The following is a 21,918-nucleotide window of genomic DNA, read 5'->3' on the forward strand; positions in this document are numbered from 1 at the left end:
TGTGGCAGATTTAGCAAAATACTGTGGGTAGCAGTCCTAGGGCTTTTGGGGTTGAAAAATTCAACAAAAGATCAAGAAAAATGTGCGGAGTGGCACGGAAACATACCGTGTGGTTCGTTGTCTGTTTTTAGGCAAATCCAACAGTTTCAAAACTGAGGCAACACCTTTTTTTTTCCAGCACGGTACAGGGGGAGGGCACGAAGTGGGTTTTGGACTCGTCGGACTCCTGTCTTACTTACCTGGGCTCCAGTCACTCGTATTATCAACCCCCTTTACGACACGATGCTGCGATCACCCCTACTTGGCACTATCGACGAGTCCACCTCCTCTACTTTTCGCGCACATGAGGCGCTGCGCAAAAGCCCAACGTTGTGCTGGTTCTGCTTCGAGCTTGCGGGATCTTTCACGATATAAATACGATCTTTCACTGTCGAGGGTCAGAAGAGAGCAAACTGATTGAGAAGGTTGGACCGGTACCGGTGACTTGTGAATGATACAGGAGGATATTCGCTCATCAGCATCAAGGCCTCCCGAGCTCATCGGATCCACCAGCAGAGTGAAAGTCTGTTGCTGCCAAACGACCTTACGGGTTTCTGACAAGCTTCTTGTAATTCAGTCCCAAGCCAGACGCTGTGTTTTCAGTCAAATCTTTTGCAATACGTGAGAAGTGGGAGGAAAAAAAAAAACGAGCTGAGGAAAGAAGGACAGTTTTCCTCTGAAGGCGAGCCTAGTCAGAGTTTGAGGCTCGTTTTAGTGATCACCTGTAGCTGAACACGTCAGTCTCGATATGTTGCCCGAGCACACTCCCCACAACTTGGCCGCAACAGGCGGAGAGATGCAGGATACCAGCCGATGGTCCCTGCTGCAGCATATCAGTGATAATGTTATTGGAGGCGATGCAACATTTACAGGACCTTTTGGAGAAAAGCAAGGTAGGAAATATATCTGGTATTAACCCCCCCCCCCTCCCACATCTCACACCTGTAAAAGAAATAAAGAGTAGAAGGAGAGAGAAAGGGACAACTATGAGAGAAAGATTTAATGAAAACATACTTTTCCCACGTATATAGCCTTGGCCTATACGGTTATATATTTTTTACGTATACTTGAAAATGCGGTAATGTGTGTTTAATCTTATGCGGTAATGTGTGTTTAATCTTATGCGGTAATGTGTGTTTAATCTTATGAACACAAAAGATAAAGATACTGAGGTCAGCTGTGAGGTTACAGGACGTTCGTTGCCTCTAAACAAACACGGAAGACTCTACACAGACTGCAGTGAAAGTATGTAATTAGCAGAACCTACCACCAGTGCAATTTCTGTTGCAGAAATTTATGGAGCTCAGATTAAACTGTCTCATACACCCCAATTATATCTTAAGGTATTAGACACTAGCTGAAGACAATGCATGTTTCGTTCCCATGGTTGTATTAACAAGAAAGTTATTTTTTTCATACAATTAGAAGTTCTTTGATCATAGGTTGACTCGTTGATCCCCCTCGACTGATTGACACGTCATAACTTCTCTATTTTCCCTAGCTACTCGATATCATTTTGTTGATACGTCAGGCAAAGCCAGGTGTACTTCAGGCAAACTTGGTTGTCCCAAAGCCATTTGGAAGGAAGACTGTGTAGAATCCAATAAGGATTTTATGATCTTGTCCGTAAGACCATGGAGCTACAACTCCATGGTAAGACGGAGGAGCGTATATAGACACTCGTCCTTACATCCATGATGCCTGCTATACTATCTCGCAGTCAATCGTGACATGGGTTGGCTCTGAATAGGTTCATGAATGGAAATCAGTCGTTTTTACTCTCCTGTATGTAATACCTGCACAAATCGACGCATAGCAAGAATGGAATTTTTCCCCTTAAAAGGTAACTGAGCACCTGCACGCCCGCTTTTGCTTGTGCAAATTGGGCACGAGAAGTGCTCATTTTTTGACAAATGAAAGCGGAGGCACGAGCACAATACACATTTCCTAATCGGATTGTGTTGCAGGTTTCACGGGACTGCCAAACGCCGCGCAGTTTCCGTCGCGTGTATCGTGTTCTGCACGGTAGGGAGCTACCGGCTTCGACGTGCATGAATGGGAAGAACGTGACGCTCCAGCTGTTTTTCACCTCCCATCTCCCTCCACTACAGTTACACAGTCGGCGACATGACTCAATGTCTGTCTGGTTTACTGGTGGTCACTTTAAACACATGGCAAGCAAGCAGCGATACTTTAAGCCAGAGAAAGTTCCCGATTGAAAAGTTATTTCATGTATACCGTCGATAGTGTAAGCATTTTCCACGTGTATATTTTCCAGTTGTATAAGAACGTAGTGGGATGGGAGGGACCTCCACTACCTGTACAGACTCAGCACTGCTGTCGACCTCGAGCTCCGCTGCGATTGCCGTGCTCTTGCACCTCCCTCTAATACGTAATACTTCTATGGCCGAACTGTGAGTCCAAGGACAAAACCAGACAACTGCAAGTTCTTCAGTGGTAGTGTCCAGGGATGTGGTCATTCAATGAGACGAAGAGATCTTTGATAGAGTCCTCCGGAAATTCACATTCGAATGCTATTATACGCGTATAAATACGTTTAGGATTTAACGAATACATCTATTTCTGAGAAAGAAACAGGGACTGTGTAGTTTCACTGAAGTCAAGAAGAGTAATATACGCACAGATAGAAAGACAATTTCTTACAAATATTGTAAACATGCAGCGTGCGGCACATGATATCTCATCGTAATGTAACATCTGGGGAGCTCAGACAAATTAATACCCTTTCCCTTTATCTCTTTATCTCGCACCGCCTCTTTCTATGCACTTTTTTTTTTCATCTAGCAAGTACCTGGATCAATCAGAAAATCCCACCGATTTTATTTACTTGGGTCACATTGCATGCAGCAGGAGATATTGATTTCCCTTTATGAACCACGGAGTGACACAACATTAACAACTGCTGTTTTTAGCATTTTAATCTGCATGGTCATCACAAAGAAGTGTTGGATACTGTGTTGAATGTTGTTTAACAAAACTACTGCAACAATCAATTAATTTTGACCATCGCAGTATGGTTACATAGGCCTACATTTCTGCTTCTTGTTGCCTAGAGGTTTTCGGGGGTTCAATGCAATAATTTTCTGGAGAGAAATGGGAAACAGTCAAGGTGTCTGGCGGGCAAAGCTGGCCCCATGCTGTTTTTCCTCGCTGAAAAATCCCCAACATGTATGTTATAGTGTTCAGGCTGGGTTCTGTGATCTCTTGTACCTCGTTCACATACCACTTTGTGTAACAAATAGCGTCAAGCCGTTCTTGCGTGCATCAGAAATACAATGCAAAAGTAATCGGATGACTGATAAACAATAGTTCCCGCCACTGCTGCCACCCATATTTGATGATAATAGAAAATTGGTGATTTTAGGTGTCGTCAGGCTGCCGAAGTCTCGATCTACTAGTTTGGGCTGCGTAGGCAGAAGACCCGTCTATCCCGACCCGACGCCTGTGGGTCAATAACTCGCCAGCCCCTGGCCTGCGTAACATTCAGCGATAGGAGAAGCCACGATGCGCAGACGACACTGTTTGTTGTGCTAATAAGCATGATCTGTTACATTAAATACACAGATCCCAGCTACTGATCAGCTGTGAAGACGATAACCTTGTAGCTGTCGCTAGTGAGTGACAATGTTTTTGAGCAGGTCGTCACGGTTCTCGCCTCTCAGTTCGTATTGCTGCAGAAGGTGGTGAAGAGAGATTTCATTATTAGGTGTCTTACAGCATCATCTTCAGCCGATGTCATCGTAATGCATATTCGTGCAGTAGTGAGAAAAAATGGAAAAGACATTTGTGTACATGTATATCGAAGGGGTTGTTTGTGTATTCACTTGTCTGTGATATACCTGGTGATCAAAATGTTAAATGAAAAAGAAAAAGAAACCGAATATCCTATTATGACGAGGAAAGAAACGCACCAAATTACCGGGAAGAATGGAGATAAACATGATTTAAAACTTTTGTGACGTAATAGTCTGTCTAAATTTTACCCCATAAAATGCGGAGTTGGTCCCTTGTGGCGTTCTCAAATCTCACCGAGGGGAGGCTAGACAGTATACCAGACTCTTCGTCCCGAGCAGACGACCTGTAACCTTGATGACCGTCTGGAATCAGACGAGCATGATTACATAATGATCAAACGTTCTCTCCCCTCCCTCCCCCCCCCCCCCTGTTCTTCTTCTTCGTTTTGTTCTTGTTCTTCTTCTCGCTGTATGTGTCAATTAATCTATCTTTCTATGTATTTATCCATCTATCTATCTATCTCAAGCTGTAGTTCTTCGAGATCATGTTCTCTCCCCTGTAAACCCAAACTCCCTCCTTTTTTCTCTCTCTCTCCCCCTCTCTCTCCCCTCTCTGTCTGTCTGTCTGTCTCTTTCTCTCTCTCTCTCTTTCCATCGAGGAGATAGTTTGGCTCAAGAACTTTAAAAAAATGCAAACCTGCAGCGAAGAATGTTAGAAAGTGTATCAGTCCGGCTGTCCAGACGGGGTAAGGTCACCGCTCTGTTGTGCGATTACGTCGTATCATTATTTAACTGCGGCCTTTGTAACGACAATTATATTATAGGACCATACAAATCCACGGCTTTTATTTCTACAATACTACGTCTGATAAACATTAATCTCCCTGAGTGTTTCGCTTTTGTATCAGAGAGTGCTAAGTCTAAATTAACGGCAAGCGCAAGGCCATTGGAGACGAGGGTTTTTTTTTTTTGGTTTTGTTTTGTTTTGTTTTGTTTTTTTTTAAAGAGGCAGTCTTTGCAGTGAATGCTGGCTGAAATTTGTAGACGTCTTTGCTAAGTGTCCAGTCGGAATGTCAGACAGAAAAATGAATGAGCGAGCTTGTATGTCTTCTTCAATCGTCAGAAATCAATCAATAATCTCTGCCTGCAGGAAAAATAAAACTAGCCACTAGCTCGGCCCCAAACTCTCGCGATCAAAATGAACTAAAAATAAGTTATGGTTTGCTTAAAAGTCGTAAAAAAAATCGTGTTGCCCTTGTCAATGTTCGGCTGATCCTGATTGAAATATATTTTCCTATTTGAAAAGAAGATGAACAATACTTGTGAAATATGCTGAAGCTCCGCCCTGGTGGCTGATATAGGAGGGCCACGCATGGCCCAAACTGCGAAAGTAGGGGTTTATAGGCCTACTTCCATCATAGCATTTGCTGTTTTCCAGGAAAGTCCAGTTAACAAGACATTGTTAACTGATATGTCGACCTCGAAAATCAAAGTGTGACTAGAAAACATCATACAATCTAAACAACTCCAAGAAGTAGTACTATGTTGAAAGAAAAAGATGAAGGGACACCACCAAGTAAATCGAAAAATCCATGCTGCCCGTTGTCGGGTATGGATCGAAGCTCCTGAGAGTCTGTTGTGATCTGTCGGCAATTACAAGCACAATTAGAAAGGTCAGTCTGGCTATACGAGTGTCAATAATCCTGATGCATAACTTATGATGCGGACAATCAACACAGGGGTCAGGAGTACCACCTCTAATCGTAGCAGGTCCAGGTCTAGATCCAGGGACTTTGATATTGGGTCTGATTTTGCATATCATATGCTGTTCTGGTCGGCAACGTCCGGTGCTTGCTAAATGTGATCATCCTTAAGTAAGCGTATGTATGGACTATAGCATGGTAGCAAACATTTCTGTTTTATTTTATTGTTTTCTTCACCCGGCTTCATCGTGCCTGATTGATATGTCGTCACTGTTTGCACTGACCTTAACATCAGATACAGATGTATCCTCTCAATCGAACGGCATTGCAAACAGACGTAAGTGACATTCCAGAAAATAATGAAACAACTTTGACATGTAGGCCTTATACTTATCCTAAAATTCATCATTCTTTTAGAGAAATTCGACTTAATAACGATGGGAAATTTTGATCGGTCTTCATAGCTGAAGTTCAGTGGAAATGTGACTGCCTTTGATTTGATAATTTGTATGTACAAACTTGTTGAGGGGTTCTATCTAGAATGGTAAGACGTCCATATGGGCTGACACAAGACGTTATTCCCCCATGATACTTGACGGTAAAGAGTTCACAGGTGAAGAACATGAAGCCCCTGCGTAAACCTCCTCTGCCCAGTCCAGCCGTGTCCCCAGACAAGGTCGGCGCACTTGTGCTTCTCCGACAACTCGCTCCAGGGCCTTTCGTTTACAGAAGACGTGTAAATGCGAAGTGTCTAGTCTAGACGAAGCTTTACATGTGAAAGGGACAAATTAAAACAATCTGATTGACGTGATCGCTAGTGCGGGAAGGTGCAAGATTGTCGGCGATGTTGCTGGGTTTTTTTTTTTTTTTTTTTCAGAGTTGTTCTTACGTCAACAAGTCATTGTCTTCAAATAGAAATGTGGATATTTGCAATCGAATAGGTGACGACCTTTGATTTGACAAAATATCAGTACAGTTTAATCTAGACTCGATGCTACCTCTTTGTACTCATTCATACACCAAAAAGTGCGAAAGTAGCTTCTGTCGCAGTAGAATAATGACAACTCTTGAACAAGCCTGACAAACAAACTACATACACTAGAAAGATTATCATTGTTGAGCTGATTGTATAAGATAATCTTCCCTGTTGCGATTATTGGGAAGGTCCTATACTTCCATTCCAGTGTATAGACAAGACAGTGTAAGGTTCAAAATTTATATTTTGTGAAGACTTCGCTGGTATCCACAAAGAAGTTGCATACTCGGTGTTGCAAACAGCTTCTTCACCAGCAAATTCATTAGATGGCATAAGTTATCCATTTGTGGAATCATAAGCTATTACTATAACTCTGTGATAGACTTGATTGTTTCCCACATAATTTATTTCACATTTCGCTTGTCATAATGTAGTGTTCAGCATCTATGTGTCCCCTCGTTGCCCTCTATATAATATTTCATTCCTTTCATTTTGTTTCTTGTTAGACGTAACAGACTTCAGCCACTGTTTTTTTTTTTTTTGTGTGTGCAAAGATCTTATCGATGGCATACCCTTAATGAGCAAGTATCTTGCCTGTAATCACGGTTAGCTTTACAAAGTAATGGAGGGGAACGCGGCATACCTTTTCTCTTGGTCTATTCGTCGAATGATCTAAATTATTTACGAGTGCACAAATCAAACGTGGGTTTACACAACAGTGTTTGCTCTCTCATGTTCAGTGAACAATATCAGCATAATATAGACAAAAAGACAATAAAAAAAGAACTTATCTCATTTTAAGGGTCCCCCGCCTTCATAATCACGAACACAATGAGTCGTGGAGATCGTCCAAACAAACATGTGATATAAGTTCTATAATCCAGAGACAGCGTGGCATTAAGTTCATAAATGTGCTTTTCCCCCATTTCAACATGCAAATGTTAAAGGAGACCTCCAGATGATTTTCAGACTTTTACATATGAACAACTATAAATTGGTTATACCGGGTACAGAGTCTCAGAATTTATAGTGATTGGGATGAGGAAAAAGAATGTTTTCAAAATTTATAACAAATCACTATGAACAAGGATGATGACATCCTCACTAAAGGCCTCACTAAAGGAATGCACAAGTTGGGGCTCAAGGAAGCAGAACAAAAGAAGAAGGCATGCATACATTATCCACAGGTGAACTTGTAAACTGGCAGTATTGTAATGGGAATTACACTGCTACATTTCTGAAATATGTGAGGCTCCTATGTCATCATCATTGTTCAGTGTAATTTGTTTAAGGTTTTTCAAAGTATTTTTTCTCTGCTCAAGGACCACAATAAATTCCACAAATCTACACATGGAGCTGTTGATTTATGTACTACATGATGTGAAATTATGAAAATCGTCTGGAATGCCCCTTTAATAACTGATATGCTTTGAATTTGACAACATTCCATCTTTGTGGTTGAATTTTTGGACATTATGGTTTTATGGCAGACCTGTTTAAGCCTACACAGTATAACTTCACCGATTTGGTGGGGTTTTTTTAACGTAAAGCTGCAGCACAAAGGAAGTAATGTAACCTTAATCAGGGACCATTCTATTTTGTTTCTATCTCTTCCCAGTGTTCTACTGTGACTACACCGCATCTGGAAAGTAAGTTCAGTGTTTATTTTGGTCATTCTCGACATTCACTTAATTTTGATTCATGACTACTGAAGGCGATAAGGTACTGTCATTTGCGGCAATATGACAATTTAACAGTTGTTTAGAAGGCCCATTTTGTCATACTTTTCTGTCCGTTAAGTCCTTTACCTATGTCACAAAAAAAAAACAACCCGAAATTGAAATGCGTCTTTTAAATGTGATACATATTCGATATTATTGAGGAAATAAAATGTACCTCGAACCTTTTTTCAATCATGAAAAAATCACATATTTCGCAAACCTGAGAAATGAGAAACATAGGAAACATAAAACCTTAACAAACCCACAAAAACATGCCTGTCTTGACTGAATTTTGTTTGTTGAGAAAATTATCAGTATAGAGGAACAATGAGCCAAAATTAAATTACCTTTTATGAAACTATGTCCAACGTCATGAACGTGAAGCCATGTACATTATCCAAATAGATGAAGGACCAAACATGTTTGATTTTGTTTATGGCGATGGTAAGAAAGAGTCAAAATGACTCTGTATGTCTTCGTATAATCCATAACGATTCTAAGAGTTCCTTGAATGGCCTTAATGGTCATGCCAGATATGATATACTTATGCACAGTCCTGTATTTTCTGACAAAAGCTTAATAATGGTTCTGTTTTCCTTATGTTTTTCTTTTCGGTTTTCCAGACAGCTCAGATTCATCGAAGATTTTCTCACGCGTCACGTATTACCACTTTACGCCAACACACACACCACGACTACCATTACATCCAGACAAACAACACAATACAGACACGAGGCAAGGTGAGTACTTGGCAGTCGCCATACAAAACCATCACAGATCGTATATAGGTTCAAAATTATAATGACAGTAAAATGAGTATGGAAGAAGGGTGCCCTCCTCTACTGGCTGTAAGGGTGGTCAGATTTGTGATAGTGAACCATAATTTGGCCTCTTTTTTCATATTACGAACTATGAATGGAATAAAACGTATCAGTGCTGAATGTAAGAGCTTTGTACCCTCGCTGTTATAGTGGGAAAAGAGAGTGTGGAGACTAAACTGAGCAAAAAGGAGATATTAAAAGTTGTCCTGTGTACTTTGTTGTGAAAATTTATGGTCTCTATGGTTGCTCTTGCCATCCACGTTTGGTTCGGGAGGGACAAGTGGCAAGTTTAATCTCGCATTGACGCTGTCATCTTCTATTACTAGAGGTGACCGGTAAGGCCAGGGGCAGGGGCAGTGCGAGGCTCTCTGCTTGCTGCGTCATCCGCTCGTCAGTTCTCGCAAATTGCGCCGGTGTTTTCGAAAGTCCCGATGAACTCTTCAATGACCACTTAGAGAGCAAGCAGAAGATGAGAAAGCGTTTCTCTCTTGCTATATATTTGGTTCCTTATGAACAGTGAGATAATATAGCAGCTTCTAGAATCAACCACAAGTATGAAACAACTAATGACATATCCATCAGAAAGTCGGTCCTTGCGGAGCTTTATCTTCGATATATTCCATATGATAATGTGAACAAACATAGAGATCAGAATTTGTATGGTTACGCCCTTTAATAAATCCATGCTATATAATTCATCTTCGCTTCCCCCCCCCCAAAAAAAAAAAAAAATCTTAATGAGTGATATCAAAAAATTTCATTCAACCCACGTTAATCTTTACAGAAGGATCTAACAAATAGGCGACCTCCTAAATACAGCGAGCCGTATAAAAAAAAACAAAAACACAAAACACTTTAACTCATAACATATTTTCCAGATATCATTTTCGAGGTCCTAGTTTTCAGTGGATCCACTTGCTTACTCTGTTTTGCAGTATTGCATCCTATAAAATATGATGAAGAACACTCTGTGTTTCCATACAAGCAAATTAATCAAATTATCAAGAAACAGTGATGTCGAATACATCTAGTGTTACTGATTTCTATCCAGACCCCATAGGACGCGCTGTTTGGTGCATGCGAGATTTTTTTTTTTTTTTTGCTTTATATTTGCTTTGACTGAATAGCGATATGTTGGTAAAATTCCTTCAGCAATTACCAAAAATCTAAGCGTCCGATTGGTAGCGGATGCCGGGCTAAATAAGAATTAAGACCGACAGGTTTTGTGAACATGCGGGAAAATCGGTTGCCAAAATTGGGGCGATGTTGAGATAACGAAGAGGAGGGGCAAGCTTTGACCTACTTTGGCTACAAGTTTGCTCCAATTAGCAGGCTGCGCTGAGCCAGCTGTATCGGTCATGGAGTTATAGATCACATCATATTTGTGCACGGCAGAACATTTATGACAGATCCGTGGCTTGTACGGGCCGCTGGAATAGCTCTTAAAGTACTTCGGGCTTCGAGGTTATACCATGGCGCTGACCTACGCCTTCTGGAATGTAACGCCCGTTTTCTTTACCTCTTATTTTCTAAAATTCTAAAATCATGCGGGTTTTTTTTTGTTTGTTTGTTTGTTTGTTTGTTTTTTTGGTTCTCCGTCATTCATTCTTCAATGCCCACAGTGTAACCCTACTGTAGTGAAATCATGAAATTGTGTTGAAAATAGCGGTAGCAGTTTTCACGTTAAGAAAGATAATTGTCACGCCCAGCAATGTTTGCTTTCGTCACAATGCAACATACTGTACCATTGCTGCCTTCATTAATATCGTCATTATCGCTATATAGTGTGCTGAGGCTTCCCTCTTGTTACTGCTCTCTTTATTATAACCACACCAGCAATTAATATTATCTATCATTAGTCATGTCAATTACGATCACTTGTAGTTTCTGCATAATAATTATATTAATCATTTCATTGACCTGTCCCCTATTAAATTTGTTACATGATTGTACCATCAGTAATCTCTCGACTGATCGTTGCTATTGACGTTTCGACTATTGAGGCTATATGTTTTGATGTGGATGAGGATTTACAGGTCAAACAAAAGACACTCCCAAACAGTAGGTGTCGTCTTGCGGTATTCATGGATGGCTTAACACCTCATGCAACGCCTACTGGTATCGGAGAACAATGTATGTTACCTATAAATCTGATTGTTGCTGAGGGGGAGGAGGAGTCGAGAACATTAACGTAAAATCAGTGAGAAACAGCAGAGAAAGAGAGAAGAAAGGGAAGAGAGGGACTGGGTTTCAGAGGAGGAGGAGAGAGAAGAAAGAGGGGACTTAGGAAGGGGTGTGTTTTGCAGAGGGTGGTTGATCATGGGCCAAGTCCCCTAGTCCAGCCGCGTGGAAGGGCCGGGTGTGTGCTACCCTGACGGTGCTGACTCACTTGACAACTTCGAGCCCGCACAAACCACGGACACTCAAAAGGGAATTACCCCAAGACAGCTGCCACTTTTTGTCCTCATGTTTTCTTCCATGACGTTTCTCTCTCTATCCTCTCTCTCCCTCCGTTTCTCTCTCTGTTTCTGCGCATATGCTACCCTGAGTCCCCTTCTATCTCTCTCCCTCTCCCTCTGTTAGTTTCTGAATCACTTCTGACTTGCTGGCTATTTTGGAACAATCCTGGTGGTAGTGTATTGGTAGCGCGCCTGCCGCGTATGCCGAGTAAATCCCTTGTTAACCTTGGGCGTCTCAAGGATCACAGTGTTATGTCTGCGTGCGGAGAGTGAGGGGGAGAGTGGCTGAGACCTTACAAACAGAGAGAAGACGCGATGAAGATAAGAACATTTCTTTTCTACCTACTGGCAAGACATTAAGTCTTCCGAAGAGGAGAAAAACAGAAGATAGACCTCCTCAACAGAATCAACTTACGTTGAAGACCCTTAAAGAGAGACCTTGGTGTCAAAATAACCATAAAATCCATAATGGTGCTGTATTAAACGAGAGATTAATATAAACAGTCTTGAGACTTGTTTTTTTTTATGCACATAATCATGCATTATGTAATGCAGACGAACAATCCTCTTTAATCTAGTTCCCTTTTTAAACTGCAATGCGTCTACCCAGAACACTGACCGGGCAAAATAAAGCTTGCCAGCTCAATACACTAACCAATTTACGGATTAGGCTATAATATGGTTTGTTAAGGGATCCAACTCGCATTGCGAGTGATTTCAATATTTACAAACCTTGGTTGTACAGCGCTCTGTTTGCTGTGTTTGGAGGGCTTTTCGATGTCACTAAGTATAATAGTTATAATTCATTCTAAAGAAATAAAACCAGCAGGAATATAACTGCGTAGGATTAGTGCATTTTATAGAGGGGGAATCCATCCATTGATTTCAGCGCATGTCGTAATATCTGCCGTGATCGGTTTTTTTTTTCCCCTTCTCATTGCAGATGTGGGGATGTGTACCATAATCCTTTTTACTCATTGTCTTTATTGTATGAATACTTTCCTCCATCCTAAAGAAATTGTCTTTGGTTGGCTACGACAGCTAACAATGTGACTAGTTTCCATTCATGCTCGTAATTTCGCATATGGGGCTGATTACTGTCTAGGAGCTGGGCTCGGAAACAGTATTTATATTTCCAGTCTAAATGTAAATGCGATGGATGAGAAGTTAACATTGAATGTTTTAATGAAGTCTTTGAATCTTTACACAATAAATATCTTCCATTGTTTCAAGACATAGTGAAGGAATTAAAAAATGAAAGTATCTGAACGATAACTGACGTAAACTGATAATCGAAAAATGCGTCACAACAATAACGACAACAACAACGTAACTAATATCATTCGTTCACTTATTCTTCATCTTTACTCGTTCTTTCTGTCATTGTAGGGACATCATCAAGCAATGTACGAACTGTGGGGACGACGATGCAGTCATATTCACAGGCAGTGGATCAACCGGAGCCATCCACAAACTCATCAACGTGATGGAGATGAAGGGCGAACGGGCGAGGAACACGGTAAAGTATTGTCTCTCACGTGACACCACGAGTAGATCACGTCCGATAGAGGCCCGTATGCACCTCGCCCCTAACATTTGATAACAATCACAAGGGATTAACTTACATACCTACATTTTGATTGGATGTTGACGCAAGTTTTTGCATGGAGTTCACTTAATGATAGCTGTATACCTACCACCTATACTATATTTTCCGAACTGGTTATGGCAGCGTTTAGTTGATGCCGACTTCGACGAAAAATGGACTCAGCCAAAGCTGTGGAATAGTTCAGAATTTCAGAACTCAGAAGCAATAATGAGTATAATTTTTGTACATTTCTATTCCTCTTGAATACCATCCAAGGACATCAATTTTGCATGCCATGTCATTTGATACATAATATATCCCCCTCAAAAAAGAAGAAGCAGAAGAGATACTAAAGTAAAATATACAAATTGAGCATCGTATCGCCGTATGTCTCCACCCCCCCCCCCAAAAAAAAAAATATATATATATATATATACAAAGTTTAGATTTTTTTGTGTGTGTGTGTGAATAGAATATTACATCGTACCGCCGTGGTCACCTTTCGTTCACTGCTTAAACGATGTCCCCGTAGCACAAGGCGTTGGTTGACGTGTTGTTGTGTTGACAGTGAAAGTCTGAGTCAGGGGTATTAGCCATCGTAATGAAATAGAACTCGTTGCCATGTCGTGGTTTGTACCACTTCCTGTCTTGCTAACAATTTCAAATGCCGAAACATTTTTCCAATTACCAAATTGTCATTACATTTGTAGCTGAAAGCGGACCGCACAGAGAGAGGAGGAGAGTGTGATAAAAAGAGAGCGAGATAGGGAGAGGTAAATAGGACGAGTGTGAGCCAAAAAAAGAAAAGAAAAAAAAGATAGATGATTAAATAAAGAGGGATCACTTCTGATGATCTCTAGCTAAATCTTTGTAGCGCTTGCTATGAATATCAGGAATAAAAATGAAAAGGCGAAGATGATAAAAGCAATCAAATGTGTAGAAAAAAGTAATATCGAGATCACAACTGAAGCAAATTACTTTCTAAGTAAACATTGATATTTGAATATTTGTTAAAAACACACGAAATCGAGTTCAGACGATACCTGTTCGAAACAGAAAGTTTATTATCAAGAAATGAAATAAAACTTTAAGAATCACTAAGATGCTTCGAGGTTTTATTATTGATTACAACAAGCCTTCCTGACGCACCATCACTCCGCTTCAGTTACTCTTTTGTGTCTCTGTCATGATCCAAACATTTACAGCGCGCTGCATTCACTTTGTCGCTTGTAATCAAAACCGTTAGGAAACTCTTGGCAAAAATGACAGGCGTCGCTTTCAAATACGTACTGTCGCCCATTTGATATATACATACATATAAAGTTAGATTATTTTTTGTGAGTGTGTAATTTGGTCGTTTTCATCAGGTCAGTCCTGGGTTGAATCTGGTAAAAACAAATTGGCTGCTGATTACAAGCGATGACACGATTGACTTTTATTCTTCCCCCTCGGCGTTTGATTTCGCCTCTCTCCGTATCGAGTTATTAACTTCTGTGTGTTGGTCGCAGGAAAAGGCGGCTTTCCGATGCCAATGTGCGGCGGATCAGACAAAGATTAGCGTTTAAGGCTTGATTGCACGTCTAGCTCACTCAGTGTTGAAAGGTTTATCGCATTTGTATAGGTCTTTGCTGTGTGTCGGATAGATGTGCATTTGTGTGTATATGTTTTTCGTTTGTTTGTTGTTGTTTTGTAGACAGTTTAGTGTTCTTTCCAGTTAGCAGTATAATGCATGTGACATTACACCATGGATAAATGTTGGTTGTGAGGGCCGTTGCGCTGGTTTAAAAAGCACTACCTGCGGGGTATGGCACATCAGCTACTGTTTTATAGATAATATGATACGCATTTTTATCATTACATTATCACGGCAGACTTTAATTAAAAGAAATATGAATTTTTGCCGTAAACACGGACTGTCGATAAGGGTTTTTCACAAAGACCACCTGTGATTATACATAATGAAAAGAAAATTAATGTGATTGTAAAATGTCATTCCTTAGATACTACTACATGTAGTATATAGGGAAAGGTGTTTTGAGCCTCAATAAGAGTAATAATGCGCTTAATCTTTTTAAATAGCCCCGTGCTTTTGCAGAGGGTTATTTTGTTGGACAACCTATTACTAGTATTAAAAAAAAAAGATATTCATGGATTAATGGCTACTGAACGTGGAGCTTAATGATGCCTTTATCCCTTTTATCGGATTTTCTTTTTCATTTATTCGACGGTTACTTTTTTGCGTTTTGGGGATTTATAGTTAACTGTATATCTCTCTTTTTATCTTGGTTTGTAGCTTTGATGTTGCTGTTTAGCAGAGAATATCGTCATCTTTTAATACTGATCCACTCAATCAAATAACATGCCCGTAATTGTGTCTTCTGACCATTTTCTGACACAATTGATTAGAGAGGTAAAATGATTGAGAGCTATCACTGACTCCCTTTTTCTTTTATATCACCCTCTTCTCTGCAGGTTGTTTTAGTCGGTCCTTTCGAGCATCATTCCAACATTCTACCCTGGAAGGAGATCGGTGCACAGGTAAGTCTTTAGATGGCTTGTTTTCCGACGTTTACACAATAACTAGCTTTAGATCTGCAATGCAAACGCTAAAACGACGCAGCCTCCAGTGTTGGACAATGGAAACAGCTGTCTCGCGCATGTGTAGAACACCATTTTTGCCTTATTAGCGTCGTCTTAGCGTTTGCGTCGCAGATCTAAAACTCGCCATTAACTCACATAGATATCAACAAACACGCAGACCCAATCAAACACCGTCTCACCCTTTGTGGCCCGTCTTTAACGTCACAAGCACTCACCGACTTACCCCCCCCCCCCCACACACACACACACATACACACACACGCAGTGCTATTACATCAATGAACACAGCATCAAATTAACAATTAATATATACGTTGAATAGTATCCACACACCCACATAATATCATCATGTGAAATTTAATGTAAATGTTTAAAAGTCTTATCTTGCCCGTTTCAATCATTAATGTTCACAGGCATGGCCTAAAGTAATGGCACGTTTTATGGCCACCGCTGCTGGTTCGGCCGCGCGAGATATCGTCTTGTAACTAAGCATAAATTCGAACTTCCCTTCTGCGCCTGTCGTCTGCCAAATGCTTTAACTCAAGACTCTGTGTAGAGCTTTCCTATACCTGGTGATCAGTACAGGATACATGCACGATGACGCTGCAAAGGGGCGAAGGAGCGAGAAGAAAATTAAACGTACAAAATAAACACTCCATGACGGATTTAGAGATAAAAATGCCACTCATTCGCTCCTTTGCCGCGGAAGTGCTAAATTGAAAATGGAGGATTAATTACACCTCAATTAGCCTACCGTATTTAATACACCACAGAGTTTAATTAGGAAGTATAGGGAGTAACATTATGAAATCTCGCAGTATGAATGTTACTTCCTATATTGTAATCTGAAAGAAACATAAGTAGCATGTGAATGTTCCAGTCAGGTGTGTGGGCAGACTTAGTAGCACAACATTTGATATACAGGTAAATAATGTACAGATATATTTTGGAATAGAGATACAAAAGGCGTTTATGACTGCATTTAGTTGACAGTGTGAATACAGACGAAGTAGCACATTACCACAAATATTATTATTCTCATAAAATGGTTTGAATTACAAGTTGATTGTAGTTCAAATATACAACACACAGCACAAAGATATGGATGATTATAGTGACTTGTCTCCCCCAGAGAAATTTATGATCTGACAGCCATATGTATGGCAATTGCGCTCACGCCACAAACCACCATAAAGGAGGGATCACTTTAGCGTCTAAGCATTCATGTCTCAAATGTAGGCCTCCTACACTTTCAACCTCATTTTCAGTATTCATATCTGTAGGACTTATACACGATGTTATAAAACATGTTCAGTTCCTTTTCATTATTCTTTCAAACATGATCACACACACAAGGGCATAAATGAGAAAGACAAACGCAGAAGTGTACCAGATGGTTGCTTAAAGAGCATTTTTTTTTTGGGGGGGGGGGGCAATTGCAACAATTTTGGCCAAGAATAGTACTAGGTTAGGTGGAAAATTGATCTGAGAAAAGATAGATTTAAAAATAGTATGCATTATTTCTTTTCTCTCGTCGCATTTTGCTCTTTCTCTGTCTGTTGGTTTTTCCCCTCATATTCGAGAGGAATAGATTGTAGTGAGAGAAGCGCAGAGTTGAAATATCAATATGATGTTTCGATTGGCTGGCCTTGACAAAGACATGTCGAAAGCGTGGCGACAAGGCTAAAGGTTCATTACGCCACAACACTTGGCTCCAACCGACACCCGACGAGTCCGTCCCGCAATGTAGAGCGAGAAGCGAGAGAGCGTTGTTCCATCCGTGCGTTCGTCGAATGGTCTGTGTTTGTGCAGCGGTCTGTGTTATCAGCACTCTTTTTGTTAGATTATGCCAGTATTATATTAAAAGGTGATGCAAATGCGTTTGCCCGTCTTGAGTCTTCATAATTATGAGCTTCCTTTTGATATACATGGCGTGCATACTACGTCTTGTTTATCTTTCCTCTTTTTGTGTCTGTGTGTGTCCCCAATTAATTTCTGGCATGCTTTTGAGTAAAGCAGGCATGATTCCGGAGCTACGAATCTAGGGTAAAGGCATAGAAGCTGAGAAAGATATTTTGTCACTACTGAAGTATGAGCAATGAAGCATGTGGCCGAACATGGGAGCCCGCTGGCACCGCACAATACGCAATTAATCGTGCAAAGAACTATTTTGCCCTCAAAAGCAGAAACACAAGCGAGGAAGACACTGTAAAGCGCTGTATTCATTTGCAGAGATTGCAATCTAAGGTAGGCAGTATACCTGTATCTATTAGGCAAACGTTCCGAGAACAAAATCACCAAGTATTGTAGGCTGTTGTAGATTTTCCACATGGTTTTTGAAGTACATACATGCATGCGCACAAGACCAGCTAACTTGTTTCATTATAGTAACAACAATTAAACTAAACCTCCGATTTATGCTGAAACAGTATTATGGCAGCGTGGCAGCTTTGAGCGGTTATGAGTTACTTTGTCAATGACGTCATAATGGCCTGAATACGACCTTTGCTAGCATTGTGTAAGCAGCCAAGCAAGACACGGGCAGGTCTGTATCATCGAAACAATTAGTCAGCCAAAAGTCAATTTGGGGAGGGAGAAAAAAAAAACACTTTGATATGCCAACAGTCAGAAACAAATCAAGCGATGAGATATTGCAGAGAAATCAGTCAATGATCACCCAGGACTGTCATTTTTATATCTGCGACCTCGTGTGTCTTTTTTAGTCCACCTCTCAGCTCGTGCCCTACACTGCAGCGAAAAGACGGTCTGAACAGCTGAGAGACTGCATCAGAGAGAGTCCCGCGGCAGATGGCGTGAAGAACACGTCGTACTTGTCTTTTTTTCTCTCTCTCCCTACACGAGAGAGGGTTTTGAAGGGGGTGACTAGATGACAAACATCAGAGTGTCGTTTTGTCAGTCGAATTGTTTCCTAGCTTCCTTCTTTTTTTCCTCCGACACAAACCTGATTTGCTGGAAATTTGTCAGCTCTAATTCGCCTCCTCGTCCGCGGAGCGCAACTGTTGCGCCAGGGTGACAACTCTGTAAGCTCGCTGTTTCTATGGTAACCGTAGTTTACTCATCCCTACGACTGGGCGACATATACAGTACCACGACAAAAGTTTGTAGCAAACAGCAGGCGATAGTTCATGCGTCCCTGCCGCTCTTCTCTCACCCTCTCTCCATCTCTCTCTCTCTCTCTCCCCTCCTTCTCCCTTTATCTTTCTCTCTCTCTCTCTCAATATTATCGAATATTATCCATCCACCACCGACCAACCAATCTGTTTGTTTGTCTATTTACCTATCTATTATGATGATAATGTACATATCTATATATCCATGTATCTATCTATCTATCATTCGATGTGTCTATTGTCTATGCATCTGTCTATCTACCCATCTATCTATCTATCCATCTATTTATCGGTCTATCTATATATCTATTTATCTGTCTATCCATATATTTATCCATCGATCTATCTATCTATCTATCTATCTATCTATCTGTTTATCTATCTATGTCTCAGCTCAATATTCGGTGTTTGTGTGTAGCAATTAGTCTTTCTCGATGTGATCGTCTGGGTCATACACATGTGTCGCGATAAAATGACAAGTGAGCGGAATGAGCATATAAAATCTGGAAATTTATGCGAACAGATAAATCTAAATAATCAACATACACAGACACATTTAATGCAAAGTTATAGTCGATGGAAGCGGTTGAAGTTGTTAAACAGCACACATCGCTTTTTTAGTCTTGTTTATTGTTTTGCTATATATGGGAATATAATTTGTCAATACATCAATGATCACCATACTGATTAACTAACTGTGATATAACAAACCATCTTACATGACTGACCGTCCCAATGCTAATTGATAAAATCATATTCTGTGCAAAGTGTAAAGGCAGCCCCGATGACGATTCTTCCTTGTTTGTATCCACGATGACTTCTATTTGAAATTGATTTTTTTTCAGGTGGTCAGAGTACAGCAGACAAGTGAAGGACTCGTGGACCTGGAAGACATTGAGAACAAATTAAAGGTAAATATCTGACACAGTTCAATGTTGCATGCCGCGTACCCGTTTGACTGTCACGGCATTGATACGAAGCTTTCGAAGTATTTTAGAAATATAAGCGTGTTCTTCCTTAAAACTACGCAGTGGTAAATACAATACTTGACATTAAGGCTACTAGTGTATTCTCTTGCTTGTCTAGGTATCATTACTCTGTTATTCGCTGGCTGTAATGTACTTAATATGGCATCAACTCAGAAAGATGATAGTGTTTATGACCTGACTTGCAGTTATATGATAAATCTTTATTATGATAAAAATATTTAGTCACACGCTTTACATCGTATGCATATGTGACAACTTCAGGGACGCATTTCTTGAAAGGGTAAGGGGGCATTTCTTGAAAGGGTAAGGGTGTCTCTGAGTGCGATAGGGCAAGATTGTATGTGTGTGTGTGTGTGTGTGTGTGTGTGCGTGTGTGTGTTTGTTTGTGTGTGTCTTCGTTTGAGAGGTGGAGCATGACTCGTAATAATTTCGGCAGTAGCGTCTAGTCTGGAACGAATCTAGCTTGGTATGAAGCACAGACCCCGGGGAGGCATCGATTGACTACAGGCGGAAGAGGAGGAAGAAACATGGCGTTTCGGGTTATCTATTGGCCACTATCAGGGTAGACATCTTGAAGTGAGAAAGAACGGAATTGATTACATGTCATGGCGTAAAGGCGGCCTATTTCAGGCTGAGTGAGTCAAGGAAGGTACAGTGTGAGAAACGAAATGCGTTGAGCCGACACTTCTTCGCCAAGCGGTATGATACTGGAAATGCGATCTCGCTACTCACCGGATTTAATGCAGTTTATCCATTAATGGCTCTCCTTCAATATAGCCACGTTCGATATACACTCTTTAAAATACTTCCATACACCCATGACTCGCATTAGTAGCCAACATGTCAAATTTGCTAATCGTTAGGCTGATATAGCACACAACAATACATCGTTACCATTATTTGGTCGACACCTTCATTACATATCCTTTCTACACTGTAACACAAGTTGCTATGACGTCTGTATGGATGATTATTAAGAGAAGACATCAAACATTGGCGATTTGAATGATTGATTGACTGTGTGATGTAGAGGAGAGGATGACACGCTTGAACCTTTCACAACGCATGATGTGAACGAGAGAAAAGAATGATAGTGAATATAGACGGCAATTTGCAAACAAATATCCACTTTGCACGGGCGACTTATATTTGCGATTCGGTTAATTGATTGACAAATGTCTCCCAGGTTGACGTAGTTTGATTGATAGTTACCCTATGAACAAGATCATTGTGCATCTTTTGTTTGATGCGGTTACCAAGCGATTACATTGTGTAACATTGGAAATTTATGACGTCACAATTCTTTGATAGTGATGTTTATTGCTTTTGTCCAGATTGAATGACCGTTGAATCTTCATATCTGCATACAACAGTAATGGTCTGGATAAACTGGCAGAGTATAGAAACGAGTTAAATCTTTGCGAAGGGGAAAGAAAATGAGCAAACCAAATCAGGAAGTCCTAGCTCATTTTTGTGAAATCATTAGCCCACGACACCAACAAAAGATGTAGAAAACGTGATATTCTTTCATGGTTACAGTTCTGATTTCCATGAAATATGTCTGCTGGACGCGCTGCATAAGACAAAATTTCCCACCGGTCGTAATCCCAAGTTATTATATTTTCCTCAGTGTCTTGAACATCTTTTCTTTTTCTTGTCTGTGAGCACTTTCTATATTTCTGCTTCATCCCCATCCCTTCCTCCACCACATCATAATCTTTTTCACTTCCCCTTCGATGTGTCGTCACTAATACACTTCATTGTATTCCTTTGATCTCTACGGAGCAGATCTTTACGCAGACGCACGCGCACGTGCTGGGCTGCTTCTCCGCGGCGTCCAATGTGACGGGCATCATCACCGACACCCACGCTGTCTCGGCACTCCTTCATAGATACAACGCTCTCTCCTTCTGGGACTACGCCACAGCAGGTGAGGTCATCACACCTGGGTTTGATGTGCAGTATCAGAAGCCCTTCCTCTGTGGGGGGGGGGGGGGGGGGGGGAGGGGGGGGGGGTATAGTGCTTTTACTAGAGTGGTAGTAGTAAGTACTGGTGGTAACATTTAACTATCAGTATTATTATTAATAATGGTAATTATGCTGATGATGGTAATATAGCAGTAATCATAATGATG

The 21,918-nt window shown here is 40.7% G+C and overlaps 1 protein-coding gene across 1 annotated transcript in view; it reads left to right on the plus strand.

Moving 5' to 3' along the window:
* Window positions 1-787: 787 nt before the first annotated feature.
* LOC140237829 (uncharacterized) overlaps window positions 788-21,918 on the plus strand; it is a 31,620-nt gene continuing 10,489 nt past the window's right edge. Inside the window, exons 1-7 of the mRNA XM_072317759.1 lie at window positions 788-932; window positions 8,092-8,122; window positions 8,818-8,934; window positions 12,864-12,993; window positions 15,535-15,600; window positions 19,640-19,705; window positions 21,572-21,713. Coding sequence (XP_072173860.1) covers window positions 788-932; window positions 8,092-8,122; window positions 8,818-8,934; window positions 12,864-12,993; window positions 15,535-15,600; window positions 19,640-19,705; window positions 21,572-21,713 — 697 coding nt within the window. The remainder of the gene's footprint in view (window positions 933-8,091; window positions 8,123-8,817; window positions 8,935-12,863; window positions 12,994-15,534; window positions 15,601-19,639; window positions 19,706-21,571; window positions 21,714-21,918) is intronic.

The sequence above is a fragment of the Diadema setosum genome, chromosome 14, assembly GCF_964275005.1.
Source record: "Diadema setosum chromosome 14, eeDiaSeto1, whole genome shotgun sequence".
Lineage (NCBI taxonomy): Eukaryota > Metazoa > Echinodermata > Echinoidea > Diadematoida > Diadematidae > Diadema > Diadema setosum.